This window comes from Ostrea edulis, chromosome 7 (genome assembly GCF_947568905.1).
Source record: "Ostrea edulis chromosome 7, xbOstEdul1.1, whole genome shotgun sequence".
In the NCBI taxonomy this organism is placed as follows: Eukaryota; Metazoa; Mollusca; class Bivalvia; order Ostreida; family Ostreidae; genus Ostrea; species Ostrea edulis.
The window spans coordinates 55,118,628-55,138,654 of record NC_079170.1 but is presented as its reverse complement, the minus strand read 5'-3'; the positions used below and the strand labels follow the sequence as shown (position 1 = coordinate 55,138,654).

The following is a 20,027-nucleotide window of genomic DNA, read 5'->3' as shown; positions in this document are numbered from 1 at the left end:
TTACTCAGACGTGACATACCCAAGGGCCATAACTCTGTTAAAACTCCTGACTGGACCCATGCAAGTACTTGAACCGTGCATTCTTATGATATATCTCCATCCCAACACAAAATGTCCACGTATGGCTGAGATAATGAATGGAAACTGAACTGTTTTAAATTTTCGAAGTCTAAGGGACACATCTCTGCTCAAAAGTATTTGACCTGAACTAAATATGAACTTGGCCTGTGTATTCTTGTGATATAACTATATTCAAAATATTTAGTACATTCGAATTCACTTGAATTCTGCTTTATTTTTACCAATATCCATTGTTTGTCATTCACAACTATGAAGACACATTATGTTTGAATCTAGTTAGATCCAGTTTTTAAGTGTTGTCTGTCCATGTGTATACATTCCACTAACTCAGTGGTGACTTATTTCGCGGTATTGTTGACATGTTAAAAATATGTTTTCTGGGTTGTTTTTACCTTTTATTTGAATTTAAGTATGATAAATATCACTTACCTATATTATATAAAAGTTTATTTTATGTGTTTGGAGTTTGTCCTTCTTGTACTACCGTATTTCTCACTATCATTCAAATATGGAATTCATTACCAAATATGAAGACAAGTCAAAGTCGGGGTTTTTTTTGTCCTTAGATTTAAATAATTTACAGGTCAATAATATCTATATTTTACTTACTTTTAAGGAATCATATTTTAAAAAATACAGAAAAATATAAATAATATAACGTCTTTCTTTGGTTTGTTAAGGAGGTACTCTGCTTCGTCATAATGGCAGACTTCCTTTTAAAACATGAATGAAAATATAAATATCAGCAATATTTGTCTATTCATTTAAAAAATCATTACCTAACTGAGTAGTTCAGTAGGTTAGCACATCAACTGCTGAACTGTAGATCGCAGGTTCAAGTGCAGCAGGGGTTTCTTAAATTTTTTTTTCAGATTGCTTTCTACTAAAACTGCATTTTTTAACTAAATTAAGTAAATTTGCAAGTTTTAAGTTTCAAAATATCGTTGTACACATCCTCCACTTTTCATCCATATCAAATTTCTCTGGTGTAGCATTCCTCCTTAAATGGGATATGAAGGTTGAAAATTACTGGTTATGCATTTTTTCTGTAATATTTGTGACCGTGGCGTCGTATCCCATTCAACAAACCAAAGAAATCATTTTATTACTTAAATATCCCTGTATATCTGAGATGATAAAAATAAACAATTTTTTAAGTCCAAGGGGACACAACTCTGTAAAAAATTATTCAATCAGAAGCAAACAAGGCCTTCACCTGGATAGTCTCATGATGTATCTGTACACCAAATTTCAGTTGAATATGTGCATCCATAGTAGCGATAATTAACAGAATCTGAATTATGATGGATGGAGAACGATAACACTACACATGTGTCCTGACCATTTCATGGCAGGGCTCCAAAAATGACCACACTCATTATCTCAAGATCTAATCTTCAACAACAAACTACAGCTATTGACAAGATGGTTTTATGATATGTTTGTCTATTCACTGAATATACAAATAAACCCACAATAAAGGCAAACAAGTCAGACACTGTAAAATCATTACATAGGGACTCAGTTTTCTTCATTTTCAGATTAAATGGTTTTATCAGTTTTATCAATTATAAATTGTGCCCTATCTCACAAAGCTGAGTAACTAAAACATGTCACTACAAGGTACGAAACACATCACAGACTATAAGCACTCCAAACAATATCCCTAAACTGGGCCCCAGCCATCAAACAAATGCGGCATTTAATCAAGAAATGTCTGTGCATCTTAAGGACTTCACAAAGTCTTATTTTGTCTTTCTATCAAAACTGGGGGCAGATTATCAATGTTTGATGAAAAGTATCATGTTACAACTTTATTATAACTTTTACTCGCACTAAATTGAATAGAGGAAATCAAATAGCATATCTATTCCTGTACAAATTCAATCACTGTATTTTCAGATCAATGGTTTAAGACATGCGCTATCAAAAGGTTATGATTTATTTTCAATGAGAGTCAAAATATTTTCTCAATCCTTTTGCTAGAACTTGTCAATTTGGAGTGTTGTTAGTTCACGTACACTCGTTAAACAGCATCACTAGAAACATTACACTTAATTATTGAACATCCATCACAAGGTCAAAAGTGCAACGATCACTGAAGATGACTTGCATAACATACTGGGAGAATATCCCATGTGTTTATGTACACTTTGCATTTAGCTATGAGGGACATTTACAAATTCTAAAGTGAGGTTGACCTGGTTAAATTTGTGAGTATAATAAACAGTTTGGCTATAGATAACTAGATGCCCAGTACATCTACAAAGTTGAACTGTTAGCAATTCTCTGTAAGTATCAGCTATTAATGCCACATACATTTCATACGTACAACAGTACAGCCAGGCTGTAGGGACCTTCAGGTATACTCTAAATGGTTTCTTCATTATAACATTTTAAAATTCATCACATGAATAATATTCATAAAATATATACATGTATTAATGAGTAAATAATCAGTATTTTGCTCTCCAAGGTTGTAAATTTCACTTGATTGACAAAACCAGATTAAAATGTACTGTATTACCAATGCCAGTCCAACATTCTTTCAGACATACTAAATGTGCCTGTAATACACACTCAGCATCCAACAGCAGCTCATTCAGATGTTGCTACAAAAAAGCAACAAGAAACATACAACAAAGTTGCTGACCTAGCTAGTTCATATTGATTCTTCGAAATAGTCCTGCTGAAAATGCAAAATTTACATATTTACATTTCCAATTTTTTACCTTCAATATCTTTACCAATTATTTCCTCATGAATGTGAACGATGTGCGTATGAATCTTGATAAGTATAGAAAGACTACTTTAACGGCTGGGAATATGAAGACAGTAATGAAAGTAAAATATAAATACACTGTATTAAAAATAAATTTAATTTTTGAAAATAGGTGATGGTATGAACAGCAATGCTTCACACTAGCAAACTTTTCACAAAGTATACTGGCATAGAGTGTTGCAGTTCATGCCCTCATGTATTTTCAAAACTAAATGACTGTCACAAAAAGAATAAACATGCTAAAAATGAAAACTCCACTTCGAACAGATCCATAACTATAGAGAGACAACAAAGTGATCACTGAGTGTTGATGTCAGTCAATACAAGTGCATGGTTAACACTAGTCTGCAGGAGTGATAGTTTTTATAAACTACATATCCTCATCTGTGTAAATTTCCAATTAAAATATGTAGTATTCATAATACATGAAGATGTCTAGAGAGAGTACACATTTCGTTCTCACACTCATTACTCTAGACAAAAGTGGCCATTGTTTGCATAGAATCTCAAATACACCATTCCCCAGCAGTGACCAGCAACGGACAATGACTTGGTCGGAGTGACAACATTTTGGCTAGGTCTGGGGATTCCCAGCACGTAAATCTTGGCACTATACACTGAAAGACTTGAATATATGGCCAGTGGTCAGGACGCGAGGCCAGCGCTTGCAGTGACCATCTGGATCCACGAGTCCAGCTCTTTTTCATGAAATGGAAACCGCACAACTGAAATGAACATCACTTCTTTTTACTGAGATGATTTGGTGCATCAGCAAACATATACTTGAGTTTGTATGCTTCAGCTAAGAGTTCACCGATCTCTTCATTCTGCCAGTGGTGGGTAGGAAGGTTTTGAAGAAACATGAGAATTCCCTATCAAAGAAATCACTCAATTAAATCCACTTCAAATTTTGAATGCAGTTTTTAATGAATACTAACTAACAAACTACAACACTACCTGAAAATCTTGCTCTCTTAGAATATCCTGATTAAATCGGACTAGAAATGCAGCACAAACATACAGGTGGAAATCTGCAAATCCATTCTGTTCAGCCTGAGATAAAAAAAAAATAACAGTAACACGATTTTATTCTGTTCAGCCTGAGATAAAAAAAATAACAGTACCACGATTTTATTCTGAATGACTATCCTTGATTTCACAATGAGTTGGGTACACAAAGTGTTTCAAAGCAAAGAACAAATAAACAGCACCAGATCTCATATAGCATAGAAGTAATCTTTTCAAATTTCATGCAACAGATTCTATTCTCCCCAGCATCAAAAATGACTATCTGACCTGATATGTATCCCAAAGTCGAATAGTACATCGTAGTGGTATTTCTCGCATCAGTAAGTTGTTCATCCATCGGAACGAGAACTGGAGAAATTCCACACAGTGTTCCTCCAGGTGCTTGTGTAATGGAACTAAATAAATAATAGACAATGGAAGAGATGTTTGTAAAACATGGTGCAAAATTGGAAAGGGTTATAAACATGCATCATGTAATTGATAGTAGTATCAGACAAAATCTTCCTACATCAAGAGTGGATTGACCATGTGACCTAAAAATCATTAGGGGTCATCTACTCCTTATGACCTTTGACCATGTGACCTCAAAATCAATAGGGGTCATCCTCTCCTGAACATGTACCAGTGTACCAAGTTTGATGTGTGTCAAGCAAAGGTTTCTCAAGATATTGAATGGACAGTATCTTCCCGTGTCCAGAGGGGATTGACCCTTGACCTTTGGATGTGAAAATCTATAGGGGTCATCTTCTACTCATAATCAACTCACATATGAAATATTACAATCAAGTGAATGGTTCTCAAGGTATTGAGCGGACAACATGTGATCTACTGAGCGACCGATATACCGACTGACTGACTGACAGGTGCAAAGCACTTCTCTGAAGGTGGGAGGGCATAAAAAATATCTACTGACTTAGGATTGGGTGAAATTATTGACACCATGGGCAGGGCTAATCTGTCATATGTACAAACACGTGAAGATGTACAACTTCAACTTTTTATTCCCTCAAAACCACGAGGTAAATATATAAACTAGGGTTACTGGTAAGAGTCACAAAATAGACAAGTGTGTATTTAAAAATAAATAAACATACAATTAGATGTAGGTACACTAGTTCAAAAAGAGCAGGCAGCACTAAACATGTTTTCTTTTAAAAATTTTGCCTATGATTTTTTAAACTATTGATATGGATGGTTAACCATGATAATTCACTAAACAGACATAATTATTATAGGTTTCTAATAAAGGAATTGATGTGAAAAATATCAGCTGTGAGGGGTGTCTGATGATAAAAATGAAAATATAGACAATCCAAAGAATGCACTAAATAAATTACATTTCTGTGAAAAAGAATTTGTTATAAACAGGTAAAAATATAGTGTTTAATGCACTTGGCAGTTGGGAAATGAAAATTAGTTTATTATATCTGTAAATTCTTGTTATCAAAATTAATATTTAAAACTGAATTTTTGAATAAAGAATGTTACCAAGGATTCTGAAAAACTTATCCTAAATTCACTGTATCTGTGTTCATGCTAAACGAGTTTTACTGTATACCACAAGTTAAAAAAAAAAAAAATAGAAAATTCTGCTCACCATTAATTCTCTTGATAAGTTCCTTTAGTGCATTGACTTTCATCTGAATTCCTGGCTGGGCAAATGTATAATTGTCCTGTATGCCATCCAAAAGCCTGGAAGTGCACCAGAAACTGTCTGCCTCAATAGTGTTCAAGGTCTCCTGCGGGAGCTGGCTTAAATCAAAGTTTTCTGATTCCACATCTACAAGTATAGCATTTCTAATGATATCATTGGCTTACATCAATCACATGATTTCATACACAATCAGTGGCAGCCACTAGTCCTTATACAAGATTAATAGATGAGTTATTTCCCTTGTTGTGTTTACTTTGAATCCAAAATGAACAATACACCAAAAGCAAATATAATTTCTCATGTCACTTGTATTCTACATGATTGAAATGACATACTGATGGAAGAGTCTAAGGGGGACAATTCTGTCAAAAATCATTTAAAGAGATGACCTGGATATTTTTATGATGTATCTATATACCAAAATTTCAGCTGAACATGCATGTGCATCTGAAGCGGAGAAAATGAATGGAACTTGAATTATGATGGAGGGACAGAAGGATGGAAATGCTGCAGCCATTCATGGTGAAGGCATAAAAAGTCCAGAAAACGGTGAAAAATTAAATTATTTTTAAGATTAAGAGCAATAACTTTGGTGAAAATAGATTGATCAACATAAAACTCAAAATTGATCTGTAGGTCATCCATATAAATAGACATACCAAAAAATATGCTCATTATCTACAAGTGCAGCAAAACAAGACAAGAGTCCCATGGGCTAAGAGATGCATCTTCACGTATAACAATATTATTACAATGGCCTTTAAGAAGATTATTAAAAAGATATTTTTAGGTCTATATTCATGTACTACATAAAATTGGCTCCCTGATTCTAGCCCCACTCTTAAACCCAAACTCAATGAGAAACAAAACCAAAAAAAAAAAGAGGCCCATGGGCCTAGAATCGCTCTTCTGATACATTGTAGAACAGGCAAAAATTCTCACTAACCAAGATTCATCAATTAACAAAGTTTGATGATGTTAAGTCAAATAGTACCTGAAAATTTAAATGTAACAGTCCAGAAGTAGGTCATGGTGACCTATTTTGGTTGACACACTGAAGACTCAAGATGCATCAACTGACAAGTCAAATAGTATTCAAATATAGCCGTCAAATTCCAAAAGAAGGCCACAGTGACCTACTTTTTGTTCGACACACTCCAAAGACTCAAGATGCATCAACTGACAAAGTTTGATAATTGAAGTCAAATAGTATCTGAAATATTCAGAAATAAATGTCAAATTCCAAAAGAAGGTCACAGTGACCTACTTTTTGGTTGACACACTCTGAAGACTCAAGACCCATCAACTGACAAAGTTTGATGATTGTAAGTCAAATAATATCTGAAATATTCAAATATAGCCGTCAGAATCCAAAAAAAGGTCAAAGTGACCTACTTTTTAGTCAACACACTCTGAAGACTCAACATGCATCAACTGAAAAAGTTTGATAATTGTAAGTCAAATAGTATCTGAAATATTAAAATATAGCCGTCAAATTCCAAAAGTAGGTCACGGTGACCTACTTTTTGGTCAACAAACTATGAAGACTCAAGATTCATCAACTGACAAAGTTTGATGATCCTAGCTTTCATAGTGTCCAAAATATGCATCTAAAATTGAAAATGTGAAATTTTAATGTCTGCAAAATTCAAAAAGTAAGTCACTGTGACTTACTTTTTTTATAAATATGTTTCGAGGCCTCTAGACGCATCAATTTACAAGGTTTGATGATTCTAAACCTCTCAGTATCTGAAATAACAACCTAAAATATATTCATATATGATTAGCCATAAAATTCAGAAAGTAGGTCACGGTGACATACTTTTCACATGACGCAGTTCAAGGTTTAATGATTCATCAACTGTCAACTTTTGATGATCATAGGCTCAAAAGTGTCCAAGATATGCATCAAAATCCATTTAATAATAATTACCTGCGAAATTCAAAAAGTAGGTCACCATGACCTACTTTTGAGAAAACATGATATTAGGTCCTAAGATGCATCAACTGACAAAATTTGATGATCCTAGTCCTTATACTAAGCAAAATATCAAAGTTTTAACAAAACAAAATTTAAGGTCAACTTTGAAGTGACCTTGAGACCACACCCTTTGCCCCATGATGATGCCTTGAACAATTTTTATCTACAACCTATCCTCATCCTTATGCATAAGTTTGGTGATAATTTGCCCAGTGGTTCTTGAGAAGAAGATTTTTTAGCAATCACTACTTTTGTTTGCATTTTCCTAATTATCTCCCCTTGTTAAAGGGTCACAACCCTAGTTTTAGTACAAATGAAAGCCCTTGGGCCAAGGATACCCTGTGACAAATTTGACAAAAATTGGCCAAGGGGTTCTTGAGATATAGCCCTTTTTCCAAAAAGTTGATGCACACCGCACGCCAGACATATGGCCATATGATTAGCTCTTTGAGCCTTCGGCTCAAAAGAGCTAAAAAAAAAAAGCTTTAGTCCACATAACTTGTAAAACTTTGATTACATATTTTAGTCCCACTCTAGTCTCTGGGGGCCATGATCTGATTGGATATGAATCTGTACTACATTTCACAATTTGGTAGAGAGCTAAATGCTATTCATAACCATGCATTAAATGCAGTTTCAATATGTACCCATTTGCACCCCACCCTAAAGCCTGAACCCCTTGTCAAAGTGTAGAGAATTTTACAATTTAGTAGGCTACTTATTTTTTATATCCATGCATACAGTATTTCTTAATAATGCACAGAAGTGATATGGGTTTTTGGACCAGTTGTTGACATTGGCTATTGTGACCTCATCCGTTTCGCACTGTGCAGAATCTGCATAATCATTACCAAGTATATATGATAAACTGATATCTCAATACATACTGACTTTGATCTATACAGCGATATGCATGATTTTTAAATACTAAAAGCATATTTACTAAATATCCATTTGGGCTTCATCCTAGAATCTGAACCCTGGGGTCATGAATTACACAATTTTGGTAGAGGGTTCCATGCTCCTAATAACCATGAACCATGTATATAGTTTTTCTTCTTAGCTATGCAGTGGTAATGAAGATTTTTCAATAATTAATGCATTTTCACTACATGAACCATAAAGTCCGACCCTAATACTACAACCCCTGAGGGCCGAGAGGCTGATATGGGGCCCGAGGGCTGATATGACATAAGATATGGATTTTGGCATGTAATTTTCTATTTATCATATACTGTACTTTTTCATGCTTGGATATTGTATACGAAGAGTTTTATAGTGTTTATGATGTGTTTTTTTTCAATATGCTACAGAGTCTGGGAGCTGATTTTATAAAATATTATTCTTTTTATCACATGCGGGTATACTGTTTTCGCATTTTAAAGGTACATCAAGGAATATTTGGTACATTACATATTAACTATAAACTTTGATTCAATGATTTACTTTGGTAATGAAACAAAGCAAAAGTGAGCAAGCTCATATACCCCACACTCTAACACTGCTTGACAATGCTTCACATAATGAATGGTAATGCTATGCTTTCCTGGGAATATGCACATCTACACAGTGTGTCCTTATTAACTACAAAGTTTCACAAAATTCTGTTGAGCGGTTTCAGAGCAGTTGTGTTGACAAAAAAGGGACTGATGGACTGGTCAAAAACATTATATCCTCCGCAACTTTGTTGCGAGGGGTATAAATACCAGGGTGCATTGATTTACTATAATGGTAAATTTTTTACACATTAACTACGGTAAATACTTCGATACATTAATTATAATTAACTACAGTTAAAAACTGTCATACATTGATTTACTACAGTAAACACTTTCATTCACGATGGTTTAAAACTTTGATATGTTGGTTATTACGAGCAAATATGTTACTTCCGGATTGATATGCATTTTTTGCATGCCAGTCTGATATGTGATATGGGTTTTTGGACCCGTCGTTGACATTGGCTATTGTGACCTCATCCGTATCGCGCTGTGCAGAATCTGCATAATCATTACCAAGTATATATGATAAACTGATATAAACTGATATATCAATACATACTGACTTTGATCTATACAGCGATATCCAATATAATGGGCGTCTGATACAAAGTCAGGTTTGATAAGCAATGTAGTTGTGATCAGCAACATTAAATGTAACGTTCTGCGTCTATATAGTGATATGAGATCATGTCTGCTAGGAAAAGGAAAGTGTTTTAGAACATTTTATCTGGCATATGAAAAGTAAAAATACTATAAGTTTGTAAATTTTGACTCACTGGATGCTGCAACTTCTGGTAAAAACAATAAATTGATTTGTTAATTTAAGAAAAATGTTACGATAAACAACAGACGAATGACAGGCAGTGATGATTTCACTCCTCCGAAATCTCTAATATCAGCAGGAAGGATAGTATCAACTTTTCATTCAGTGATAGTAAAAAATAAGGGTTATCAACTAGTCATGGGAAATTTGTTTATAAGTTTGATCTCTCAAGATACTGAGCAGACATTTCCAAACAACCAGTCATTCAAGTCATGACCTTTGACCTGAAAACCAAGGGGGACCATCTACTCTTTAAGGACATTTGTGAACCAAGTATAATGTCTGTCAAGGAAATGGTTCCCAAGATACTAAGTGAACAAGATCTCATCATGTCAAGTTTGACTCTTGACCTTTGACTTTGTGATCTCAGAAGCAATAGGAGTCATATACTCCTTACTTAGAACCAGTGTAGTGACTGTACCAAGTCTGTCAAGCAAAGCGTTCTCAAGATATTGATTAGATTACTTAGTCCAGTTTGACCCTTGACCTTGTGATCTAAAAAACAATAGCGGTCATCTACTCTCAAGGGGCAACCACTGTACCAAGTTTGGTAAGTGTCAAGCAAAGGATTCTTTAGATATTGAGCAGGCAAAACTTGGTCTACAGACCAAACAACAGGTGCAAAACAAAATGCCCCTCTTTTTCAAAGGGGTGCATAAAAATTGTACACTACTATGCACATTGCTAGATATCCCTAAGTAAAGAAGATTTTCAAGGATTACATCATTTCTTAAGGTTTAGAGCTCATCCCTCAAGCTCCTAGGGGTAGTGACCACAAACTTTACAATCTTAATTCCCCTTACCTAAAATACCATACAATCTGAAAATAAATGGTCATGGACTCTCAGAGAAGAGGCTGATTATGTTGAAATGTTAACACACACTGGTCAACAGACAACTATCAATCACCTGATTCGTATGATCTAACAAACAAGAGGCCCAGAGTTACATTACTCACCTTGGTCCTGCTGTTGTTCAGTTGTTGTTATTTTCAAAATAATTTTTTTCCCAATCTTTATTCCCATGAAAAATTTAGACACCATAGTGTGGCCCCAACCCAACACAAGAGGATCATGACATAAACATGATACAGTCAAAAAATCATGTTATGAAATGTAAGGTTTTACCATAAGGAAATCTATATACAAAATATGAAAGCCCTACCTTAAAACATTCAGGAGATTAACCTAAGTTAGGTTTTCTTAAAAGTAGGTCAAACTCAAAGGTCAAGGTCACAAGGTTAAAAACTCTGGTACCCAAAGAAAGGTCTTGTCACAAGGAATGCACATATGAAATATAACAGCTCTACCATTTACCATTAAAAAACAAGAGGTACTGTGAGCAATGCTCACTAAGAATACCCCCCGCTTACCCCAATCTCCAAAAGGGTGTTGGTAATAGGTATAAACTACCTCTTTTCTGAGTGTAACAAACAAATGGCATGACAAACCGAACCATATTGCTACTTCGATGTTCAGTGCGTGTGACCTTTGACCTTTTGACCCCAAAATCGATAGGGAACATCTTCATCCCATGGGTAGTCCATATGTATGATATGGTGACTGTAGGTGGAAAGGATAACGCTTTAGAGCCCGGAAACCATATTGCTACTTCGATGTCCAGTGTGCGTGACCTTTGACCTTTTGACCCCAAAATCGATAGGGAACATCTTCATCCCATGGGTAGTCCATATGTATGATATGGTGACTGTAGGTGGAAAGGATAATGCTTTTGAGCCCGGAAACCATATTGCTACTTCGATGTCCAGTGCGCTTGACCTTTGACCTTTTGACCCCAAAATTGATAGGGAACATCTTCATCCCATGGGTAGTCCATATGTATGATATGGTGACTGTAGGTGGAAAGGATAACGCTTTAGAGCCCAGAAACCATATTGCTACTTCGATGTCCAGTGCACTTGACCTTTGACCATTTGACCCCAAAATCGATAGGGAACATCTTCATCCCATGGGTAGTCCATATATATGATATGGTGACAGTAGGTGGAAAGGATAATGCTTTAGAGCCCGGAAACCATTGCGTCTACAGACGGACAACCCGATTCCAGTATACCCCCCCCCCCCCCACAACTTGTTGCGGGGGGTATAATTATGAGAAAGGTTAAAGTTTTGCACAGACAGACAGAGCAAAAACAATATGCACCTCGACTTCACTCATTGGGGCATAAAAAAAAAAATTGAATCCACACATTTTAAAAACATTTGCAATCTGATATGATTTAGTGTGGCCCTGATATAAAACTTTGATCCCCTATTGTGGCCCTACCAATGGGGGTCATGATTTGAACAAACTAGAATCTGTACTACATGGGGATGCTTGTATAACTAATCACAACCCTGCTATTGTAAAAAAGATTTCTCCTATATATTCCAAGGTAAAACTTTTGACCCCTATTGTGGCCCCAACCAACCCCAAGGACCACAATTTGAACAACTTAAATCTGAACTACCTGGGTATGTTTGCATATTGATATGAGTAATCATGGCCTTGCTGTTACAGTGATGAATATTTCAAAAGATTTTTCCTATATCCTTATACAACACTTTGATCCCCTTCTGTGGCTTCACTCTAACCCCAAAGGTCATGACTTGAACATTTGAATACTTTATCAGGAAGCTTTTGCTTAAATTTCAACTTTTCTGACCCAGTTTTTTAAATGATCCAACCCTATTTTTGCCTTCCCCTTTAAAGAGGGCAGGGTCCTTCATTTAAACAAACTTGAATCCCCTTCACCCAAGGCTAATTGGTACCAAGTTTGATTGAAATTGGCCCAGTGGTTCTGGAGAAGATGAAAATGTTAAAAGTTAACGTCAATGATGACAACAGATGCCGAACAAATTTTGATCAGAAAAGCCTTTGGCTCAGGTGACCCAAAAACTTCAATCTGCACTACCTGGGGATAATGGTATATTAATATGATTAACCATGGCCTTGCTATTAAGAAAAAGATTTTTCCTATATATCAGCATGTAAAAACTTTCCCCTATTGTGGTCCCACCCTATCCCTAGGGACCAAGATTTGGACAATTTTGAATCTCCACTCATTAAGGAAGCTCTTTCACATATTAAGTTTTGTCTTTTCTGGTTTGGTGGTTCTTGAGAAAAAGATTTTTGCATGCCACCATATTTTCACTACCTCTGAATCTGAAGAAGTTTACGACAAAAAGAAAGAAAGGTGATCAGAAGAGCTCATTTGAGCTGAGCTAAAACTGCAGCAGTTGGGTCATTTTGGAATTGCAGCTTTTCTTTTAAAGTGTAAAAATGTTCAAATGTAAGAATAGCTTCAAACCTGTAGCTCTCTGGAAAAAGACTGTGACTGAGCAGAGTCACAATAGTTTAATGATGACAACTACACTTCACAATGAAAGCTTGCAATAGTACCGGTAATTCAAATGTCATACATTCATTTTACACCAAAAATACATGGATTTTTAATACATGAAATGATAAACTGCCACATATTCCAAATCACAAAAGGTGGCATAGCTGCCATAAGATGGCAATAATCAATTATACATCCCTTGGTAAAGCAGTTTCATTTCTACTTCTACATGGATTTAACCTTGTCTACATACACATCTTTATATTTAGTACTACTCACCATTATCTATAAACTCCGACAAAAACACAACAAAGAATGGCGTGACCAGATCATTGATCCCCTGGACGTAGCCACTAGCTGGATGTCTGATGGCCCAGATATATAGGATACGCTCAAATATCTACAACAACCACTGTATAAATTACACTCAGATATACAGGATATGCTCAAATATCTACAACTACACCTGTATAAATTACACTCAACCACACCATACATACACCCGTTATCACACAAATTACATGTACTGCGTACTTGTGTTTCTGTGTTGAAGAACTGAATTCATCATCCTTAATTTAAACATGTCAGACATGCATTACATTTAACACCCAACACATGCAATGGCAGTAAACAATAACCAGTCATACTAGCTAATAGCTGAAAACAAAACAACAAAATATACATTACAACACACAGAATACATGGCACAAATCTGGATGTATCAGTCAAGAAAACAGACCAAAAATTTGGAAGTAAATTCTATCAAATCAATTCCCAAATGGAAGGGAGATTAAACTGATTTATGTATACAAAATATTTTCAAAATTTGTTTTAAAACTACATCTGATTCTTTGGTGCAGTGGCTATGATACAGAATCCTTCATCGATTCCTCCCTGTTAATTATTATCTTAAACAGATCAATATAAAAACTACTGACAATTGCATTTTCTGCAATAATAAAGTAGAAACTACACTGCATAGTATCGCATGTGAAAGGCGAAGATAACGAACAGTGATCAATCTCATAAATCACATAAGCAATACAAAATAGATAGTTGGGCAAACATGGACCCCTGGATATACCAGAGGTGGGATCAGGTGCCTAGGAGGAGTGAGCATCCCCTGTGTGATAAAATAACTCCACTTCGGAGAGAATTTAGATTCCATATTTACAGAACAATCTCTGATAGAGTTGGGTTTAATGCTATCAATATTTTGGGTGAATTGCCACTGAATCAGAACAACAGAGTAGAAAACTTTATTATGTTATATCTTAAGCAACATATTTTTTTCATGCTTGTGTAAAAATAACATTCCAACCTTATGTGGTTTACTATCTCATTTAAGTATTGAAAGGCACATATCAATGCTTAATTTGAATCTGTCAGACTTCCAAAATCAATGGACAAACATTTTTGAACCACAATAATACAAAATTTAACTATTTTGTATAAATATATACATGTATTCATATTTTGTACACTGCATATTGCATTTTATTTTTTTATTTTTATTTAGCCTTTTTAAAACTTACTACCAAGAGCTTTATTCAATATACCGAAAACCCCTAAGTTACCTGTACTGACATTTTATGCATGTAGAACTGTTTGTGTGTGAATATGTATGATTGGGTGGTGAATTTGAAATGTAAAACTCCAATGGTATCACTCTAAGTTATTTGATAATATTTCAATGGAAAAATGCAAATAAAAAAAAATTCTATCAAATGGAGCATGTAAATTTTTTCATAAGATAAAATTTTGATAATTACAGAATTATGGAATGATTTTTCAAAAATGCAGAACTTCACTGCAATTTTAATCCTGAAATTCTAAAAAATAAAATTTTTAAAAAAAATTCTAATTTTTTTAAAGACTTATTCTTGTCAAATACATTTAATGTTTTTTAGCATTTTTTACACTGGGGTATAAATTCACTGAAATTGCTGACATATTAACAATGGCAGCACAAAGATGGACATCCCAACCTAACAAGACAAACCGCTGATGGTATCTATATTCTACAATGGACAGAACCGTGTCATGAACACACCATGCAGTTACTATTACAGGCAGGAACAGACAGTAAGGCTGTTAGCTCTTCTGTTAGTGAATCACTGCGTTTAATAACAAGACTTGCACCATTTCTATGATCTTTGGGTAGTAGCCCTCTACACGTACTTACTTCTTGAACAACTTTTTGTTGGAAAAGGTGAGCTAGAGAGGTCATTCTTGGTATGTCTTTAAGAATCTGAAAATGACAAACATCTCATCAAAAGCAACAACACAGAATTCTCAGCCTGCTAAATGAGGTTGTGGGTATCCAGGTTCCTGTCTGCTTCAGTTACATGTACTAGGATGGAAGCAACTAACATTGATTATTACACATACAACAACACAATACAATTACATTAACAAATACTGCTGAAAATGTACCAGGGGTACCCAGGGACATCGGGCAATCTGAATCATTTCACAACTGCTTGGTAAGAGAACATTATCCTTGCTAATATCTAATAATGTAGTCAGTGTTGCATTTTTCCTCCCTGGCTATTAGCAGAAGTATCTGTTAATGTCCCCAATATACTAATAGCTTCCATCCAGTGTCTGGGGCAGATAGCCCTGGCATGCTGGGTAATCACAATGGTGTACTCACTTCCTGTACCAGTTTTTGTTGGAATATAGGCACTAATGGATTCATTCGAGGAATGTCTATATGAATCTGTAATTCAGTATCATAAATTCATCAGTTCTTCATAACACTAGAAAACTAACAAGTCAGAAAGGATCCCGTAATAAATCTGGAAATCAGAAGGGGTCTTCCAATAGAATTGTGTAAAACTTATGAAAATATTCCAAACAAATATTAAGCCATAGAAAGTGCAGATGGATGGACAGACCAACAGAGTAATTACCATAGGAATCTGAGCATTACCTTAAGTTATTGCATATCATAGAAAGAGCTTTTACCTTATTAATATTAAAAAAGTCCCACAACTCTGTAAAGACAAAGCTGACAAATTCGAAAATTGAAAGAGGTCCTCCTCTGCCTATAATCCAAGTATTGTGTATAAAATTTACTGAAATCTTCCCACAGCAACATAAATTATTGTGTGTCATAGAAAGTGCTGACAGACAGATGCACAGAGTGATCACTATTGGGCACTCACCATAATAAAATTATTTTCTATTTTACATCATGCTACAAATATTAATAATGATCTCAAGTGAAAGCAGTTATCTTTAAAATAAACTTGAAACATCAATTGTTGAGTTGTTCCCAATGCACCCACTCAAGAACTAACCTCAAACCAACCTGTTTTTCTGGTGTGTTTTATTTATAAATCTAATCTACCTCTGTGCAACTTCACCATTTCTTCTTGCTTGAGTGAACCCTATACCCATCTTCGACAACTAAGTTAACAATTCACTTGCACATATAGAAGCCACCAAAGCTTGTGTAGATGATTCTAACTGACTGTAGAGGGTTTTGTTACAATGACTGGCTGTAGAGGGTTTTGTTACAGTAACTGGCTGTAGAGGGTTTTGTTACAATGACTGGCTGTAGAGGGTTTTGTTATAGTAACTGGCTGTAGAGGGTTTTGTTACAGTAACTGGCTGTAGAGGGTTTTGTTACATTAACTGGCTGTAGAGGGTTTTGTTATAGTAACTGGTTGTAGAGGGTTTTGTTATAGTAACTGGCTGTAGAGGGTTTTGTTATAGTAACTGGCTGTAGAGGGTTTTGTTACAATAACTGGTTGTAGAGGGTTTTGTTACAATGACTGGCTGTAGAGGGTTTTGTTACATTAACTGGCTGTAGAGGGTTTTGTTACAGTAACTGGCTGTAGAGGGTTTTGTTATAGTAACTGGCTGTAGAGGGTTTTGTTACAATGACTGGTTGTAGAGGGTTTTGTTACATTAACTGGCTGTAGAGGGTTTTGTTACAGTAACTGGCTGTAGAGGGTTTTGTTATAGTAACTGGCTGTAGAGGGTTTTGTTACAATGACTGGTTGTAGAGGGTTTTGTTACAATAACTGGCTGTAGAGGATTTTATTACAATGACTGGCTGTAGAGAGTTTTGTTACAGTAACTGGCTGTAGAGGGTTTTGTTATAGTAACTGGCTGTAGAGGGTTTTGTTACAATGACTGGCTGTAGAGAGTTTTGTTACAATGACTGGCTGTAGAGTGTTTTGTTAAAATAACTGGCTGTAGAGGGTTTTGTTACAGTAACTGGTTGTAGAGGGTTTTGTTACAATAACTGGTTGTAGAGGGTTTTGTTACATTAACTGGCTGTAGAGGGTTTTGTTATAGTAACTGGCTGTAGAGGGTTTTGTTACAATAACTGACTGTAGAGGGTTTTGTTACAGAAAGTGGCTGTAGAGGGTTTTATTACAATAACTGGCTGTAGAGGGTTTTGTTACAATGACTGGCTGTAGAGGGTTTTGTTACATTAACTGGCTGTAGAGGGTTTTGTTATAGTAACTGGCTGTAGAGGGTTTTGTTACAATGACTGGCTGTAGAGGGTTTTGTTACAATGACTGGCTGTAGAGGGTTTTGTTACAATAACTGGCTGTAGAGGGTTTTGTTACATTAACTGGCTGTAGAGGGTTTTGTTACAGTGAGACTTATTTCATTCTACAATGCACATGTATGGTCACTATGGTGACAGGATTTTCTTCTAAGAAACTAAAATAACAAGTGAAACAGATTCTCTTCATCTAATTTTCTTAATGATCTTAAAATATACTATTTTATCAATTTGTATCTTTCTTGCTTAACCAAGATGTAATCTGAGTAAACTTTAAGCATCTATACATTTCATATTTTGAGACAAATGGATACAGAATTCACATCAACAGGTCATAGTTGTTACAACTTGTGTCACTGACATAATGACATTACTGCTAGTGTTAAATTTAATGGATAGTCCTCAAGTCAGATCTGAACTCTATCAATTCAAGCAAAAGTCTACCAATATTTAATCCAAAGCCAAGCCCTGTCCCATGGAGTTCATAGTTTAAACAAACCTTAATATATGTTCAACATGGATGTTTGCATTTAATTAGACAATCTGTACTCTGGTGAATTTTGAGATGATTCTAACAGTTTTCCTTTATTCCTACATATTCCTATGTATAACCCCAATTGTGACCCAACACTAGCCCTGGGGGACATGGCTGAATCTGTAGAAGATTTAAAATTGAACAAAGTAGTTTGAAACTACATGAGGATACTTGCATATCAGTTTGACAAAATGTAGGTTTTTTATCAAAAGATATTTTCCTATGCAAAAATTTCAACCCAATTGTGACCCTGGTCTGACCTTTGGGGTCCCTTGTAAACATTCACCCCCACTATTATGGTTATGACAGGCCTCTGTAGCTAGAAAACCACAAGATTAATCCCCAATTTATACCTTGTAGGCAAAACACACCTTGTTAAAATGTGATAAAATTGAATATTGCCAATCAATAAATGATGTAGTATTACATTTTCCAGTTTTAAGAACATGCATTTTAAATAGGGATAAGCTTTACATCAGGTTTTTATTGCCTAATTGTGTTTTTTATTCCCAAAGGTAAATTGGCATATATTTTTTGAACAAAAGCTTTTCTATTGTCAAAGTACAGATAATGAAATGATAACTCAATCAACATATTAACCCCCCCCCCATTTTTTTTTTTACTCATCTAGGGCATAGCTTCACTAGGCTCCATCCCGCCATGTCACTTGGATTTTACAATACCCTTAGCCCAAGTATACCTTGAGGCACATTCGGTTGAAAATAGTCTACTAAAAAAAATCGAACAAGAATATCAGTAAAACTGATGGATGCTCCCAAACTGTATCTACTTGGCAACTACTTATATTTTTAGTGACCTTCACCATTACAAAATGACCTTTGTCTGAAAGCCATTTGCCTATTATTTACTTGTGTGATATATGATCAATACCTGTTCAAAAACTGTTGAAATAAGGAACTTTTATATGTTGCGTGACCTTGACCTTTCCTAAATGACCTTATGAGACCTTGGTCCAGAAGTCCTTGTCTCAAGAAACATTTGTGATCAATTATGATCAATTTCTGATGAAAGGTTTAGGATATATGAGCTTGGACAGACAGACACGACAGCGACTATATATGCTCTCCCAAAATTTTACAGGAAGCATAAAAATGTGAACAATGAATATAATTTGTTTATGTTAAAAACACATGTTTCTCTAGCTCCCCTAATATTGAAAGTGCTCCAAATCAAATTCCCCCTTCCCTTAATGTAGAGTATGGTATGGAGGAGAAAGCATGAGCATGGACATAAACATTATGCACTGCACTTTGTACATTGAGGAAAAAGATGGAGAATATTCAATATTGATGTGACCAATGTCATTGTTGTATATGATACAAAAATAATGACTGTTGTGCTGAAGTACCAGTAGGAAAGTGAACATACCCTTATACATGAATTGAAAAAATGCTCTCTTTGATCCACTGTAAATTGTAGGAAAACATTAGATCCTTGGGTCAAAACATTAAAATGATAATTAAGTATTGTATAAAATTTCAAGGCTGTCCGATTAGCAATATAGGAGAATTGTTCACCAGCTATTTTACAACCTCCACCCCTCTTAGATCCACTATAACTTTTAGAAAAATAATTGGATCCTCACATCCCGACAATATGCACATCTACAAATGACAATGAAGTATTGTACAAAGTTTCAATTCTATCTGATCAGCCATACAGGAGGAGATGCATTCACAAGATATTGTGACAGACAGATGGACAGATGACAGAAAAAGCACAAAACAGTATGTCTCCTCCTGGAAGAG

At 35.2% G+C, this 20,027-nt stretch overlaps 1 protein-coding gene across 4 annotated transcripts in view; it reads right to left on the bottom strand.

Annotated features, from left to right (window-relative positions):
• Window positions 1–1,510: 1,510 nt before the first annotated feature.
• The window catches only part of LOC125655628 (TBC1 domain family member 22B-like), a 35,030-nt gene continuing 16,513 nt past the window's right edge, over window positions 1,511–20,027 (bottom strand). For 2 of the 4 annotated variants that reach the window (XM_048885988.2, XM_048885986.2), the window contains 7 exons: window positions 15,381–15,446; window positions 13,475–13,595; window positions 9,806–9,820; window positions 5,490–5,672; window positions 4,160–4,287; window positions 3,821–3,916; window positions 1,511–3,735 (listed from right to left, as the gene is read on the bottom strand). In XM_048885988.2, the coding sequence (XP_048741945.2) occupies window positions 3,601–3,735; window positions 3,821–3,916; window positions 4,160–4,287; window positions 5,490–5,672; window positions 9,806–9,820; window positions 13,475–13,595; window positions 15,381–15,446 (744 nt within the window). In that variant the 3' untranslated portion in view covers window positions 1,511–3,600. The remainder of the gene's footprint in view (window positions 3,736–3,820; window positions 3,917–4,159; window positions 4,288–5,489; window positions 5,673–9,805; window positions 9,821–13,474; window positions 13,596–15,380; window positions 15,447–20,027) is intronic. The other 2 variants (XM_048885989.2, XM_048885987.2) reach the window with 1 other exon arrangement.